Consider the following 15,514-nt stretch of genomic DNA (forward strand, 5'->3'; position numbering starts at 1 on the left):
AGAGACTTGGTTTTGTTTTGTTGTTTGTCAATTATGATGTGGCAGTAAGATAATTGATCTGTTAGTCATTATGGTAAAAAGCCAACTTTGACAGTTTGCTCAGTACATTGTTTACTGAGGAAATGTACAAGTCTGCTGTTAATGCAGAGGATTTTCCAAGGTTGCTGTTGACACACTATCCACAGTAGGTTATGGGGTTCTCTCTCCTTTTTCTCTCAGGTGAGCCTGGATCTTCCCTGGTTGTAGCTGGTATGGAGGTCGTTCCTGGACTATCAGAGTATTCTCCCATCACTATAACAAGTCCCACAGCTTAACGTCATCTATCACTATAACAGTCCATAGCTATAACAAGTTCATGCAATCATACTTCTCTCTCTCTCTCGTTCTCTCTCCCTCAGGGTGACAGAGGCCAGAGGGGAGCTGTAGGGCCACAGGGTATTGTCGGCAAGGCTGTAAGTCACTTCTGCACATCTCAGCAGAAACATGTACTTTTGGCTAAATCTGTGGTTCTCTAACTTCGGTTCCTGACAGGAGATCACTTTTAAAATAAAAAGTAAACACACATCTAGCCAGGACAATAATCTAAGTGTTGTTGTGTGTCTTCAGGGCAACAAGGGTATGAGAGGGCCTATGGGCGTCCCAGGGGCTCAAGGCATCTCAGGAACCAAGGGAGACAAGGTGTGTGTGTGCGCTTGTGTGTGTCTGTGTGAAAAATACCCTTAATCTTTGTGTGTACCTGTGAGTAAAATATATGTGTGTGCTCTTGCATCTGTGAGTTTACGGATGTGTCTGTATCGAGACATATTGTTTGTYTGTGTCCGTGCGAGTGCATGTGTGTGTTCGTTTTAATGTTGAACGTCGAAGCCACAATGAGGATGCATTCCTGTCGATATCATACACATGTGATCATGCAGTTACCCAAATGGCCTGTTGGTGGCAGTGCTGACTCACAAATCCTCCAGCCTCATAAAGATGCTGCCGTTGTCCCACACAGAGCCGTAGCAATATAAATGATAGTACTAGAGTCGTCATCTCCCATGTCTTTAGATGGAACTACATCTTTCTTACTGTGTCTCCTGCAGTCCTTAGCTGGATCAATATATTGGCCTTGCTCTTTATTATAATGTATTATGTATTTGACTGTATTTACTGTGTGACTCATTTTTCTTTACACAGGGATTCCAAGGAAAAGTTGGGGCGAAGGGAGACTTTGTGAGTAGCAGTAAGCCTGTGATTTAAACCAATGCCATAGCCGCATAATGAAGTATCCAAAATGACTCCTGTATGATGCAATTGAAATAGGCTTTGTAATAGCAATTTGTAATAAAAAAAATCTTTGTAATAGCCGATGATCAATATATATATTTTTTCTCACTCTCTCGTCTTTCAGGGTGATCCTGGTGTAGAAGGCTTGGCTGGGGAGAAAGGAGAGAAGGTGAGTGGCTTTATCAGGATGGCACGGGGGAGAAAAGGGGGATGCCATAAAGGGGGATGCCACATTCTGGAAGAGGAAGGTTTGAGTCTAAGGGGAAACTTCTACCTTCCTAACTGTATTACACAGTTAGGATTTCAGACTGACCTTTCTGTCTGTCTGTCTGTCTGTCTGTCTGTCTGTCTGTCTGTCTGTCTGTCTGTCTGTCTGTCTGTCTGTCTGTCTGTCCTCCTCCGGCAGGGTTTTGGTGGTGAGCCTGGACCCAAAGGACAGGTAAGAACATCACTGGGGTTACTCCCAATCGCACTTCATTCATAGTAGATGGAAGCTAGTCGAAGCTAGTTGAAGCTAGTCAAAGCTAGTCGAAGCTAGTCAAAAAACGAATCGAAGCTGGTTGAAGCTAGTCAAAGCTAATATAAGCAACTTGAAACTAGCTGAATCTATTCAAAGCTAGTGGAAGCCTGTTGAAGATAGTCAAATCTAGTAAATGCTAGTTGAAGCTAGTTAAAGCTAGTTGAGGCTAGTCGAAGCTAGTTGATGCTATTTGAAGCTAGTAAATGCTAGTAGAAGATAGTTGAAGCTAGTCTAAGCTATTTGAAACTAGTAGAATTTAGTTGAACCTACTCTAAGGTAGTTGAAGCTAGTTAATGCTAATCTATCAAACAGTGGTGTCACTTTGGGTCTCATCTGCCACTCTTTCCTCCACAGCAAGGAGTGAGGGGAGAGACAGGGTTCAATGGCCCCACAGGAGACTCAGGCAAACCAGGAGACCAGGGACCAGGAGGACTGCCTGGGCCTCGCGGCCTCAATGGGGAGAGAGGAGTACCAGGCATGCCAGGCATTGTGGGGGCAGCAGTGAGTCCTAAACAGCTTTGACATAACAGCACAGATTAGTGAGATAGTGGTATAATTACCCTCAATAGAGAATGCTAGTGACTGACTAACTGATTGCTTGATGACTGGTTGGTTTTTTCTTTCCTCTCCTCTACATTCCTTTCCTCCATCTTACATCTACTATCCTACCATCCATCTTTCCCTCTCTCTCCCTCTCCTTGCTCCTCTACAGGGACGGGATGCATCAGACCAGCACATCATTGAGGTGGTTCTGAAGATGCTGCAAGGTAAGAGGTCACAACATTATAAATCTACTGAGTCTACTGTATCCAGGTAAAACATTGACTGTATACGTACTATAGCTAATATACATCCTCTATCCTCCTCATCCAGAGCGTCTGGCGGCTGTAGCGGTGAGCGCTAAGCGTGCCGTACTGGGTGGAGCRGGTGTCATGGGTCCCCCTGGTCCTCCTGGACCCCCAGGAGCTCCCGGTGCTCAGGGCCCACATGGCCTCACCGGCGCCCGCGGCATCCCTGGCATGTTTGGAGCCTCCGGACAGATCGGCAACACCGGACTGAAAGGTAGAAACTGAAATTGGTGACTTTCCAGATAAAAAGAGACACTGATCACTCAAAGAGTAATATAACAGATTAATACCACTGGCCCCTCTCCATCCCTCCATCCCTCCATGGCTCCATCTTTCTCTCTTTCAGGAAAGAGAGGAGCGAAGGGAGACAGAGGAAATCCTGGTAAACCACATGCTGGCCAGCCAGGGCCCCCAGGGATACCAGGTGAGACCCCAGGAGCACCACACACACACACACACACACACACACACACACACACACACACACACACACACACACACACACACAACACACACACACACACACACACACACACACACACACAACACACACCACACACAACACACACTCAGCCGTGACGTCCTGTACACACTATCAGTTGCTGTAAAGTGTGCAGTGATACGATAAGACGCATGGGGTGTGAGTAGCTCTATTTCGTACCAACAAAACTGTGGTTATACAGTATGTAAGACTGTGTTATACAGTATGTAGAGACTTGTGTATAACAGTATGTAGAAACTTGCTTATACAGTATGTAAAACTGTCGTTATACAGTATGTAGAGACTGTGTATACAGTATGTAAGAACTGTCGTTATACAGTATGTAGAACTGTGGTTATACAGTATGTAAGACTGGTTATACAGTATGTAGAGACTGTGGTTATACAGTATGTAGCAAACTGTGTTATACAGTATGTAGAACTGTGGTTATACAGTATGTAGAAATGTGGTATACAGTATGCAGAACTGTGTCGTACAGTATGTAAAGCTGTGGTCATACAGTAGTAGAGACTGTGGTTATACAGTATGTAGAGAACTGTGTTATACAGTATGTAGAAACTGTGGTTATACAGTATGTAGAACTGTGGTTATACAAATGTTACTAAGACTGTGGTTAACAGTATGTAGAACTGTGGTTATACAGTATGTAGAGACTGTTTATACAGATGTTAGAACTGTGTTAATATCAGTATGTAGAACTTGTATAATATGTAGAAACTGTGTTATACAGTATAAGAAGCTGTGTTGTATACAGTATGTAGAGAATTTATACAGTTGTAAGGTATACAGTTTAAGACTTGGTTATACAGTATGTAAGAACTGTGTTATTACAGTATGTAGAACTGTGGTTATACGTATGTAGAAACTGTGGTATACAGTATGTAAAACTGTGGTTATACAGTAATGTTAGAAACGTGGTTATACAGATGTATAAACTGTGTTATACAGATGTAGAACTGTGGTTATACAGTATGTAGAGACTGTGGTTATACAGTTATGTAGAAACTGTGTTATACAAGTATTTAGAAACTGTGGTTATACAGTATGTAGAAACTGTGGTTATACAGTATGTAGAGACTGTGGTTATACAGTATGTAGAGACTGTGGTTATACAGTATGTAGAATCCAGAGAACAAAGCTTAAATTAAGCCTCTTAAAATTGCTTAATCAATATATCCCCAGCAACTGTAAGAGAGTGAGCAGTCAGTTATGTACGACAGCGAACCAATCAGTTGATAAAGCGGCTCGGCTGCACAAATCCAACAAGCCATGGCTTCCCCCAGAGGAAAAGATCAGGAGCAACTTGGAGACGCAAACAAGAGTAATTAACACCGAAAGGATTTCCAGGAAAACAAAGCTAAAATACTCTCAATGCTCACCAAAACAAACAAACTGCTACAATCTGTTTTTTAAAAAGTAGATTCGCTCGAAAGAAAYTAGAGGCTATTGTGTCAGACATGCACATACAAGGTGTGCGCATGAACGAACAAGACAACAACATTTGCCATTTGAAAACTAGAAGTTGAATTGGACCAGCAAGAAAACAGAATGAGATGGAACAACATGAGCATATTGAATACAGGAACAGGTATGGAAGAAAATGCAAAGGATGGAATGAATCAGTGCCAACGAAGCCCTAAACAAGCTGCAAGAAACCTTTCCAGTTGGAGGAGGAGACCCCAATGCACTGAGGACAAAGCATGACAAATATATCATCACAGTGATGCCTAAGACCAGCTTATCGTAAATTGAGACAATATTCTTTCCCTCTCTCCCCAATGCAATCTATACTCTACTTTCCCCAAGTAACTGTTCTTCTCTGTGAAGTAACGATAGAAGTAGCCAATGCCAATTGGCTACATGGAAACTGAAAGACAGTACAAAGGGGGAAATATAGCATGTACTGTATGTCAATCACTGTTCTATGGATGTGTGGGTGTGGAAAAAATACCCAATTGTCATACTTGAGTAAAAGTAAAGATACCTTAACAGAAAATGACTCAAGTAAAAGTGAGTCACCCAGTAAAATACTACTTGAGTAAAAGTCTAAAAGTATTTGGTTTTAAATATACTTAAGTATCACAAGTAAATGTAATTGCTAAAATATACTTAAGTATCAATTGTAAAAGTAAAATTATAAATAATTTTWAATTCCTTATATTAAGCAAACCAGATGGCACCAGTTTTGTGTTTTATTCATTTACGGATAGCCAGGGGCACATTCCAACACTCAGCCATAATTTTAAAACAAATAATTTGTGTTTAGTAAGTCCGCCAGATCTATACAATAACAATAACTATGTATTCATACTATGACTTTTSCATATCCATCGGATGCCAAACGCCCTCATATGACGTGTCTGCTAAAAGGTTTTATCTGGTTCTTCAATGACGGACAYAACAGACGAGGTTAACTCTGATTCTATAAGGCTAACAAAATCAAAATGATTACATGGAATGTGTAAAAAAAAGCACAAGGTTCTTGAACATTTAAAAAGATTGTCAGGCGATGTGGTTTTCCTGCAAGCTCTACACTTCAAAAAAGGAGAAATGTAATATTTAAAGAGAAGCTGGGTTGGAAAGGTCTATGCTGCCACCTACTGTAGTAACATCAGAAGTCTAGGCATCCTGATAAACAAGAATACACACTTTAATCCCGGCACACGGACCAAGAGGTACGTTTTCTAATTTTSAATTGTTCCTTACATGGGGAAGAATAGACATTACTTTCATTGTATATCCCCCAGTGGCAAACCTAATGTTTTTAATAGAATTGAAGCTACAGTGCACTCGGAAAGTATTCAGACCCGTTGACTTTTTCCACATTTTGTTTCATTACAGCCTTATTCTAKAATTGATTAAATTACTTTTTTCTTCATCYATCTACACACAATGRCCTATAATGACAACGCCAAAAAATGTCTGKCACATTGAAGGTCCCCAAGAACACAGTTGCCTCCATCATTCTTAAATGGAAGAAGTTTGGAACCACCAAGACTCTTCCTAGAGCTGGCCGCCCGGCCAAACTGGGCAATCGGGGGAGAAGGGCCTTGGTTAGGGAGGTGACCAAGAACCCGATTGTAACTCTGACAGAGCTCTAGAGTTCCACTGTGGAGATGGGAGAACCTTCTAAAAGGACAACCATCCTGCAGCTCCACCAATCAGGCCTTATGGTAGAGTGGCCAGACGGAAGCCAGTCCTTCAGTAAAAGGCACATACAGCCCACTGGAGTTTGCAAAAAAGCGCACCTAAGAGACTCGAGACCATGAGAAAACAAGATTCTCTGGTCGATGAAAACCAAATTGAGCTCTTTGGCCGTAATTGCCAATGCCACGTCTGGAGGAAACCTGGCCACCATCCCACCAGTGAGATGGTGGTGGCACACATCTTGGGGGATGTTTTCAGCGGAGGGACCTGGAAACATGAATGGACGCAAAGTTACAGAGAGATCCTGGGATTGAAAAAACGCTCCAGCGCTCAGGGCTCAGACTGGGTGAAGGGTTCACCTTCCAATAGGACAACACCGAAGCACACAGCCAAGACAACGCAGGATGGCTTCGGAACAAGTCCTGTGACGTCCTAGGGCCCAGCCGAGCCCAGACTTGAACCCAATTGACACTCTGGGAGACCTAAAATAGCTGTGCAGCAATGCTCCCCATCCAACCGACAGACCTGGAGAGATCTGCATGAGAAACAATGGGAGAAAACTCCCCAAAATACAGTGTGCCAAGCTGTGATACATAAACCCAAGAAGCTTCAGGCTGTATCGCTGCCAACAGGTGCTTCAACAAAGAAAAGTAAACTGAAGTATAAAGGGTTAGAATACTATAGTAAATGTTATATTTCCAGTTTTGTTTCTGTTTTTTTGCAAAATTTCCTGGAAAAACTGTTTTTCTTTTCACTATGGGTATGTGTGTGAATTAACGAGTGGAAATGATTTTTAATTCAATTTTAGAATAAGGCTGTAACGTAACAAAATGTGAAAAAAGTCAAGAGGTCTGAATACTTTCTGAATGCACTGTATCAAACCCAGACAGGAACTATTATTTTAGCAGMTGACCTGAATCAAGCATTCAGCCAATTAGACAGGCATAGCAATAAAAAACAAATGGAAATTCAAGGAACCTCCAAAGAGGCTGAATATTTTCATTACTACAAATATTTTACAGGCACCTGGAGATTATTATCCCCAAAAGACTACTCTTTACTTCCTCAACGTTTGAAAAGCTCTTCAAGTTTTTTATTCCAYAAATGCTCACAACAATATACTGGGTTCTAAAATCCATGATACAGTGATATCGGATCATTCTCCTGTATCATGCTTAATTACACTAACAGAAAATGCACTTATAGTGAGAGAATAATTATGGTCAATGAACAGAGCGCATCTTTATTAAGGGTCGAAATGTATTAAATACGTTAAAAAAAAACTTTACCATAACAAATGTAGACATACAGCACAGAGAAAAGCCGTCCCCCGACATCATTTGGAATGCTTTTAAGGAGTACTTTAGGGGAACGATAACTCTCATACTCAGAAAATACAGAAATTCAATCTGAGTTAGTAATTCATTTTTCTTAGATTTTCTTTTCTATCTTAGAAAAAGCCAATAAAAAATCTTTACTAGGTAAAAAAGAAAATGACATTTCTGAACTTAAGCAGGAATATAATATTTTACTTTTGAAGAGCCAAKAACTACAGGTTAAACTCAAATAAAGCATACTATTTTGCATAAAGCATAAATTGAAATCACACAAAAATAAATATTAGACACTGTTAAGCCATTCGGGCGGAGAAATGCACCAGGGAAGAACAGCTTTCACATAGAATTGTATTTTAGATTCTGGGACAAAGTGGTGCCCCAATTTATMCCAATGACACCAAACGTCACTCAATGCTAATGCTTCCGAGTTCCATCTATCAAACTTTTATTTCAGTCATATTAAACCAGGAAAATCTGYAGAGTCCCCTGCAGATTACAGACCCATACATTTTATAAAGTGAGACAATAAAATAATAACAAAACTCAAAAGCATCAAAATGGCAAAAATCTTACCAGACTTGATARATATTAATCAAACAGGTTTTTATTAAAAATAGACACAAACAAACACAAGAACATGTTTCAGAATAATACAAAACACACAAAAAAGATGTTGATTTGTCAATAATGGCTGTTGATGATGAAAAGGCTGTTGACCGTCTAAGGGCCTTTCTATTTAGACCTTTGGAAGCATTCAACTTTCCAGCTAAAATAATACATTTAATACAAATATTATATAAAAGTCATTAAGCWAAAATATGCACAAATAATACATTACCTGATGAAATTGCTTTAAAAAGGGGCACAGGACAGGTGTCCTATCTCCCCCTCCTGTTTTCACTGGCAATTGAACTACTGTCAGAAAGAATTAGACAGCACACAAACGTAASAGGTATTGATAAACATGAATATAAATTAAACTGATTTGACGATGATCTCCTGATATACTGTACCTGACTAATATTGAAACTCAATGCTGCCTTTGTTAAAAACTTTTTGGGGATACTCTAAAGTCCGAGGATATAAAATGAAAGTGGAAAAAACTGAAATAATGGCAATAGGAAAAATAAATAMAATAACTCATGATCTACAGCAATCCTTTAAGTGGACCAAAAAAATATAAAATACTTATGATGCTTAATAAGTGACAAAAAACAACAAATATATAAAGATAACTTTATCCCATTACTCAACAAAATTAATAACCATCTAATTAATATGAACATTCTCCCATTAATCTTATGGGTAGAATAGTTTTTATATTACATTTCGGTAATATCAATTACCCCATTAAAGACATTCTTTAAAAAAGTATTCTCGGACATAACATAACAGACTTCATATGGGAAAATAAAACTCGTAGAATAAATAGGAACGTTTTAACCTTCCAGACATGGAATTGTATCAACTCGCCACCCAAGGCTTTCACTTGTGACATATACAGTYAGGGAAAAAGTATTTGATCCCCTGCTGATTTTTCACGTTTGCCCACTGACAAAGAAATGATCAGTCTGTAATTTTAATGGTAGGTTTATTTGAACAGRGAGAGACAGAATAACAACAAAAAAATCCAGAAAAACGCATGTCAAAAATGTTATAAATTGATTTGCATTTTAATGAGGGAAATAAGTATTTGACCCCTCTGCAAAACATGACTTAGTACTTGGTGGCAAAACCCTTGTTGGCAATCACAGAGGTCAGACGTTTCTTGTAGTTGGCCACCAGGTTTGCACACATCTCAGGAGGGATTTTGTCCCACTCCTCTTTGCAGATCTTCTCCAAGTCATTAAGGTTTCGAGACTGACGTTTGGCAACTCGAACCTTCAGCTCCCTCCACAGATTGTCTATGGGATTAAGGTCTGGAGACTGGCTAGGCCACTCCAGGACCTTAATGTGGTTCTTCTTGAGCCACTGCATGTCAGTGCTAGAGGCATCACTACAGACCTTGGTTCAATCCTGGGCTGTAGCACAACCGGCGGTGATCAGTAGTCCCATAGGGTGGCGCACAGTTGTCCGGGTTAGAGGAGGGCTTGGCCGGGGTAGGCCGTCATTGTAAAATAAGAATTTGTTCTTAACTGACTTGCCTATTTAAATGAATGTTAGATTTAAAAAAATGCAACTTAAAAGTTTTATATGACAAAATATCGACCTGAACACTTTTGAACATCAGAGAAATATTGAGGTAATCCTGTTTGAGTCAAAAACAGATGCTCATATGATAGGTAAGATATACACCACCTTGCAGAGAGTCTATCACAGTGACAATCTGTTAGAAAAAAATATAAACTATTGGAACCAAGGCTTAAAAATAATAGATATTGGCACAAGATGGAGGCAGTGTTGGAACATAATGAACAAAATTACAGTTAACAAAACTGTACTCTTAATCCAGTATAAACAAATCTAAATGTATAGAATTTAATATACAAAAAACAAAAATTAACAAATTCTACACTACAACTGCAGAGTCGTGTCTTTAGTGTAAAACTAACAATGAGTCAATAATTCATGCCTTCTGGGAGTGCTATAAAGTCCAAAAGTTCTGGGCAGAGTTAAAAAGCTGCGCTGGCAGTCTGAAGTTTTACAATGTACATTTACTTTTAATACAACTATCTGCATATTTCATGACATGGCATGACATGGCTTTATTATTTAAATATTGAAAAGACATCTGGCTACAGACAGAAACATTTGAGGTAATATGGGGCAGAGTCTAACAAGCATTAGAAACAGCAATGGGTGTTGATACGGTGGGAACATGTGGGTCTGAGCAAATGTGATATCATTATGTTTGTGGAAATGTATGTATGTAAATGTTAAATTGTCTATTGTTTTTGTCTATGTATGTTTTAGTTTATTGTACAAAATAATTACAAAAAATATTACAATAAAAAGTGTATCAAACTTGTACCTCGAGGAAGTCATGGTGTCAAGGTAAAACTTTAAAACCCTTCCTCCTCAGGTCCCCCTGGTATTGACGGGAGTGGCTCGAAATGGTAAGCCTGGTGAGCGAGGCCCCCAGGGCTCGGCAGGAGAGGCTGGTCGTCCTGGTAAGGCGGCCCCACTGGTCTTCCAGGGTTCTGTGAGGCTGCAGCCTGCCTAGCTGCCTCTGCTTACACCTCCCCCAGACTACAGGACTCCGCCAGGGTCAAGGGCCCAGGAGTCTAACTGAGACCTCTCCATCAAGAGCCCCACAACACCAGGGAGAAAGAGAGAGACGAAGAGAGAGAAGCAGGGATAGAGGAGAGAGAGAACTCTTCTTTATTGGATACCAACGAGAGCGAGGAGTGGGGCAATACTATCGTGACTGACATTGCCCCTCTGACCTCGAAACTGACGACCTTCAGTTGAACTGTTTGGAGACTGTTTGCAACATACACTATGCCCATCTACTTTAAATCACCCTGAGGACAGCCACTCACAGCCAATAAACACCCCCTGAATTTACAGTCTCTGGTTCGGGATTGGCTGATGTCAATGTCAGTCACGTCCAACTGCCTCACCCCAACCACAGAGGGAAAGAGAATGATGCCGCGTTCAAAACAACTGGGTGCTCAGAAAAAAAAACGAGCTCCGACTGGAAAAAATAGTTTTGAACGGTCATTCAACTCGGAATTCCAACTCGGAATTCTCAGGCCTCTTCTAGAGCTTCAACTTTCCAACCTGAAGATCACTGACGTCATGATTTTTTTTCGGTTCCCAGTTGTCTTGAACGCATCATGGGAGAAACGTAGTGACATCAGAATCATATCCAGTGACGTCATTGATAATGTCATCGGTAGTAGCCGTAGCCCCTGGACTGGGAGGACTAGAGATAGACTTTGTGTCTAATGATTGGTGCTTTTTATTTTATATACCGTGGTCACTTTAAATGCTATTGTTTAATACCTGGAATTTGAATTTTTAAATATGTTTTGAAGCAGAAAAGGCAAGCATATGACCCACTCCACCCGCCACCAAACAACAAGTGGCTTACAAGTGTACCAAAAGTACCAATAAAAGATTAGGATCAAAATCCACACTCCATACTGTAAGATGATTGCTAAACTCCTCGCCTGTATGCTTGAGTGAAATAATGAAACCCCTTTTTTATCTCACATCTACCTTTGCCTCATTTTAGAAAACTTTTTTCTTTAGCCTTGATCTCTTCCTCTAGTTGACTGGCAACAGCACATCCTGAGGGCACTCCCATCTATTTCCCATAATTCAGTGCTGTACAACCTTGTAAATGTTTTGTGATTTTATGTAGAGAAAAAGAGGATGGGTTAGATATGATCCAACAAAACAACCCCTGTATTAATGAACCTAATCAGCAATAAAGTTCAAAAGTTGAAATGACTGCTTTTCCAAACAGATCAGATACAGTAATCAATCTTTCTATGTCACTGTCAACTACAGGGTCAATCAATGTCAACATTCTAACAACTAGGACATATTATTTTCATTAACACAAAACTATCTATTTATTGTTCTTTATTATGATTATCTGTAAAGACATTTAATTTCTTTTTTCCTGGTTGTTCAGGTCAACCAATTCCAAACAATAAAAAATCAAGTTTTTGTAAAACCTGAATGTTCTTCCCTACCATGTGGGAACCGTTGGATCTCTGAATAGAAACAATTATTGTACTAAATGACATGGTCATATATTCCAGTGGGTTTAGAGGACGGTTTAACGGGAAGAGTCTAGACTGAAAAGCAGAATCATTAAAATAAAGTGCTTTAAAGTTTTTATCCTTAGTATTGCTTTCAATCAGAGGAACCAAGGAAAGGCCTTCCAAGGAAAGACACTGTGCACATTGATGTGTGTGGCAACACCACAGTGAACTAGTCACATTACATACTTGGATGTCTCTGATCTGTTGATCAACAACATGTCTGCTTTGCAAAATTTATTGCTTTTCCAGAAGTTTCCATAAAAAAACCATCTCTTTACACAGGATGGCTTAATAAATGTACGGTAACATAGAAACAATCAGATCTACTGAGAATAGCAGGGAAACAGTTCTGTTGTTTTAACAAGATATTTGTAAAAGCTAGGAATGAAGAGGAGATATGTTATTGGTTGGGTATTTAGTATACCTATGGGTCAGTAGTTATTCCTGACCAGGAAATACTCTGGACAGGTCACATGTTCAGGAAAAACTCCAATAACAACTTCAGAACATCTATATGATTCTAACCGTGGATATCCATTACATAGCTAGCGGTTGGTGACACCCTGTAGTGTATATATGACAGGTCAAACTAAAAAACAACACAACATACAAGGCAGGAGACATACAAGTTGTACTCAGTTAGTAATGGATACGGGAGAAGCTGGTTGGCACAGAGATGCCAGCGATGGTATGAGTATATGGATATTCAACTTTTTTCTTATGTTTGATAATGACATTGAAAACTCTTAGTGGTCATAAGAATGTACTTCTGCTTAGGATCGCTAAATTATGGGAACTTTCCCAAAATCACCAGCTTCAGAATTCTGTTTGGAACATTCACAGATTTCCTGCTTATCCCCTCCTGATTCTGGGAATCTTTCAACAGGATTTCTGAAAATCCAGGTACACCAGTGGTGTACTCGAGGAGCAAATATCCCTTTCAAGTTCATCTGTTGTTGAAAATAAGTTTGGGAGTGTGGTAAGACACTGTTAATAGATTGCTATATAACAAGAAAAAGTGATTTTTGAGGGCAGTTTTGAAAATGCTACCATTGAACATGATGTCCTGTACTTTATAAGACACGCCATGAAATACCTTCCAAAGCATAATAATACCCCATATATAAATCCAATCTGCTTTTATACAAAAGGCACAATTCCCTCATAAATAATTTGTTTTACAGAACAAATTACTCCCTATAAAATATTTTTTTAAAAACCACTGGTAGTGGATACATGACAGATCTTCGACCATAACAAACAACCACTGTAAGCCATGCTTGTACGCCAACCTCCAAAATACAAAAGGTATAAAAGCCAATACTATGTAAATTATTAATATTTACAAACAGAGCACTCTGGGAGGTGGGACATTATGTTCTTCTCACCACAAACAGGGAAGAGAAGGTGGAGAAGCCATTTATATAGCGTACAGAATCTGTTTAAGCATCAACTCATTCAAGTGATGGTGTATATTCAGCATAGAAATAACATAAACAATAGCATGCATAAGAATAAAGAACATTTGGAATGGGGCCAGTGCCATGTCAGTTCTATTCATTCTGTTTTCTATTTGCTAGAGAGAAGCAAGATCAAAGCAGAACGCACAAAGCAGCTGTCTAATACTCCCAACGGGCAGTTTTATTATCAGAATGAAAGACGAGGGTGATAGTGATGATGAGGAAGAGTTTGCAGGTAGTTTTTTGAGGCTGATCGATTTGCTCTTGCTGGTATTATCAAACTAGCATGTATATTTATAGAATGAATTACAGCTAAAAGTTGGGAAATTTTGAAGGAATGAACAGAACGGATAAGACAGAGAGTAGAGAGGCAGGATTAGTGGTGTTCCACATTATCTCCTTTTATCAAAGCCCCTTCAGCCCAGTACTAAGTCTTCAGTTAGAAGAAGGTCCTACACATACAGATGTAAAATCTTAATTTGATCACGCTGTTGCAGGATGAACTTTCCTACAATGCAGGACATTTAATAGAGTGTGTGTAGTGTATGATGTTTATAAAGGCTTCTCGGACTTCTTTAGTTTGTAATTTACACAACATGTTCTTGCTTATAATTAGGATCTGAGTGTACAGCATGTATCAGACAAACCACGACAAAAACGTCCATTATTATAATCTACATAATAATTAACAGTTTCCTGTTGCTGCAGGATTGTTTCCTGCTTTAGCAAACTGAGCTCAAATTAAGATCCTACATCTGTATATATTTTCTACACAGGCGGTGAGGTGGACAGCTAACTGGCAAACACTTTGATGAATTAGGGATGGATGAAGAGGACCACATCAACTATGGGTGCTCAGTTATTCACTTGTTTTTCCTAGGATGACTTCTGTTGATTGACTGGTCTTTTGTTCTCTCTTCTCTCTTCTCTTCACCCCTCCACTTCTGTCTCTAGTGCCTTCTGGTCTTTGGGTTGGTTTTCTTCTATCTCTCCATCTCTCTGTGGTCTCTCGGCCTCCTCTCCTCTTCAATAATCTCTCTCTCTCTAGTAGGGGCCCTTGGGGAGGGCCTTAGGGTTCCACTCTATTGGTTGGCTCCATACGTCAGAGGGTTACACCGGCCCTCCCTGCCCTTCTGGCCTGGCTGTCCAGGGGTTCCTGAGACTCCAGGGATCCCCTGCTGACCCACGGGCCGCTGGGGCCCATCTTGCCATAGCCTGGGGGGCCCGGGACACTGGGGCAGGGGATGAAGGGACAAGAGAACATCATTGAAGCACTGGATACAAAGTGAATATAAAGAGCAGAGCAGTTGAAAGATCTAACTTAATGAAGCTTTGGCAGGATAGTGGAGAGTGTAAACATTTCAACAGGCTGATGTGGTGTCTCAACCTGGTGTGCTCTGGGGGTCCACTTGTCAACCCCTCCCCTACACCTTGTCACCTTTCTCTCCCTTCAGACCTGTGGACCTGCAGAATGACAGAGGACATCACTTGAGAGAGTAGCTAACCTTTATGCATCGCTAAGCTGACATCACTTGTCATAACTGTTTATGATCTCCTATGTATTTATCATGACCGTGTATTCAGAGGTTACGACAAAAGAAATCAAGTGAAGTCTAGACTCACCTGTGGTCCCAGGACTCCTTTGGCGACCCTCTCTGCCTATCTGTCCTGGCTGACCCCGGGGGCCCTGGAGCCCCATTTCTACCTGGTTACCTT

The 15,514-nt window shown here is 40.2% G+C and overlaps 1 protein-coding gene and 1 long non-coding RNA gene across 2 annotated transcripts in view; one reads left to right on the top strand and one right to left on the bottom strand.

The window, feature by feature from the left end:
• The window catches only part of LOC112074703 (uncharacterized), a 100,290-nt gene that overhangs the window by 38,254 nt on the left and 46,522 nt on the right, over positions 1-15,514 (bottom strand). The gene's annotated exons all lie outside the window — the stretch shown is intronic.
• Positions 375-15,514, top strand: part of LOC112074700 (collagen alpha-2(IX) chain-like) — a 17,214-nt gene continuing 2,074 nt past the window's right edge. Inside the window, exons 1-9 of the mRNA XM_024141817.2 lie at positions 375-452; positions 607-678; positions 1,177-1,212; positions 1,391-1,435; positions 1,673-1,705; positions 2,141-2,287; positions 2,499-2,553; positions 2,660-2,848; positions 2,981-3,058. Coding sequence (XP_023997585.2) covers positions 619-678; positions 1,177-1,212; positions 1,391-1,435; positions 1,673-1,705; positions 2,141-2,287; positions 2,499-2,553; positions 2,660-2,848; positions 2,981-3,058 — 643 coding nt within the window. The 5' untranslated portion in view covers positions 375-452; positions 607-618. The remainder of the gene's footprint in view (positions 453-606; positions 679-1,176; positions 1,213-1,390; positions 1,436-1,672; positions 1,706-2,140; positions 2,288-2,498; positions 2,554-2,659; positions 2,849-2,980; positions 3,059-15,514) is intronic.

Source organism: Salvelinus sp. IW2-2015, unplaced genomic scaffold, assembly GCF_002910315.2.
Source record: "Salvelinus sp. IW2-2015 unplaced genomic scaffold, ASM291031v2 Un_scaffold2768, whole genome shotgun sequence".
Taxonomy (NCBI): Eukaryota; Metazoa; Chordata; class Actinopteri; order Salmoniformes; family Salmonidae; genus Salvelinus; species Salvelinus sp. IW2-2015.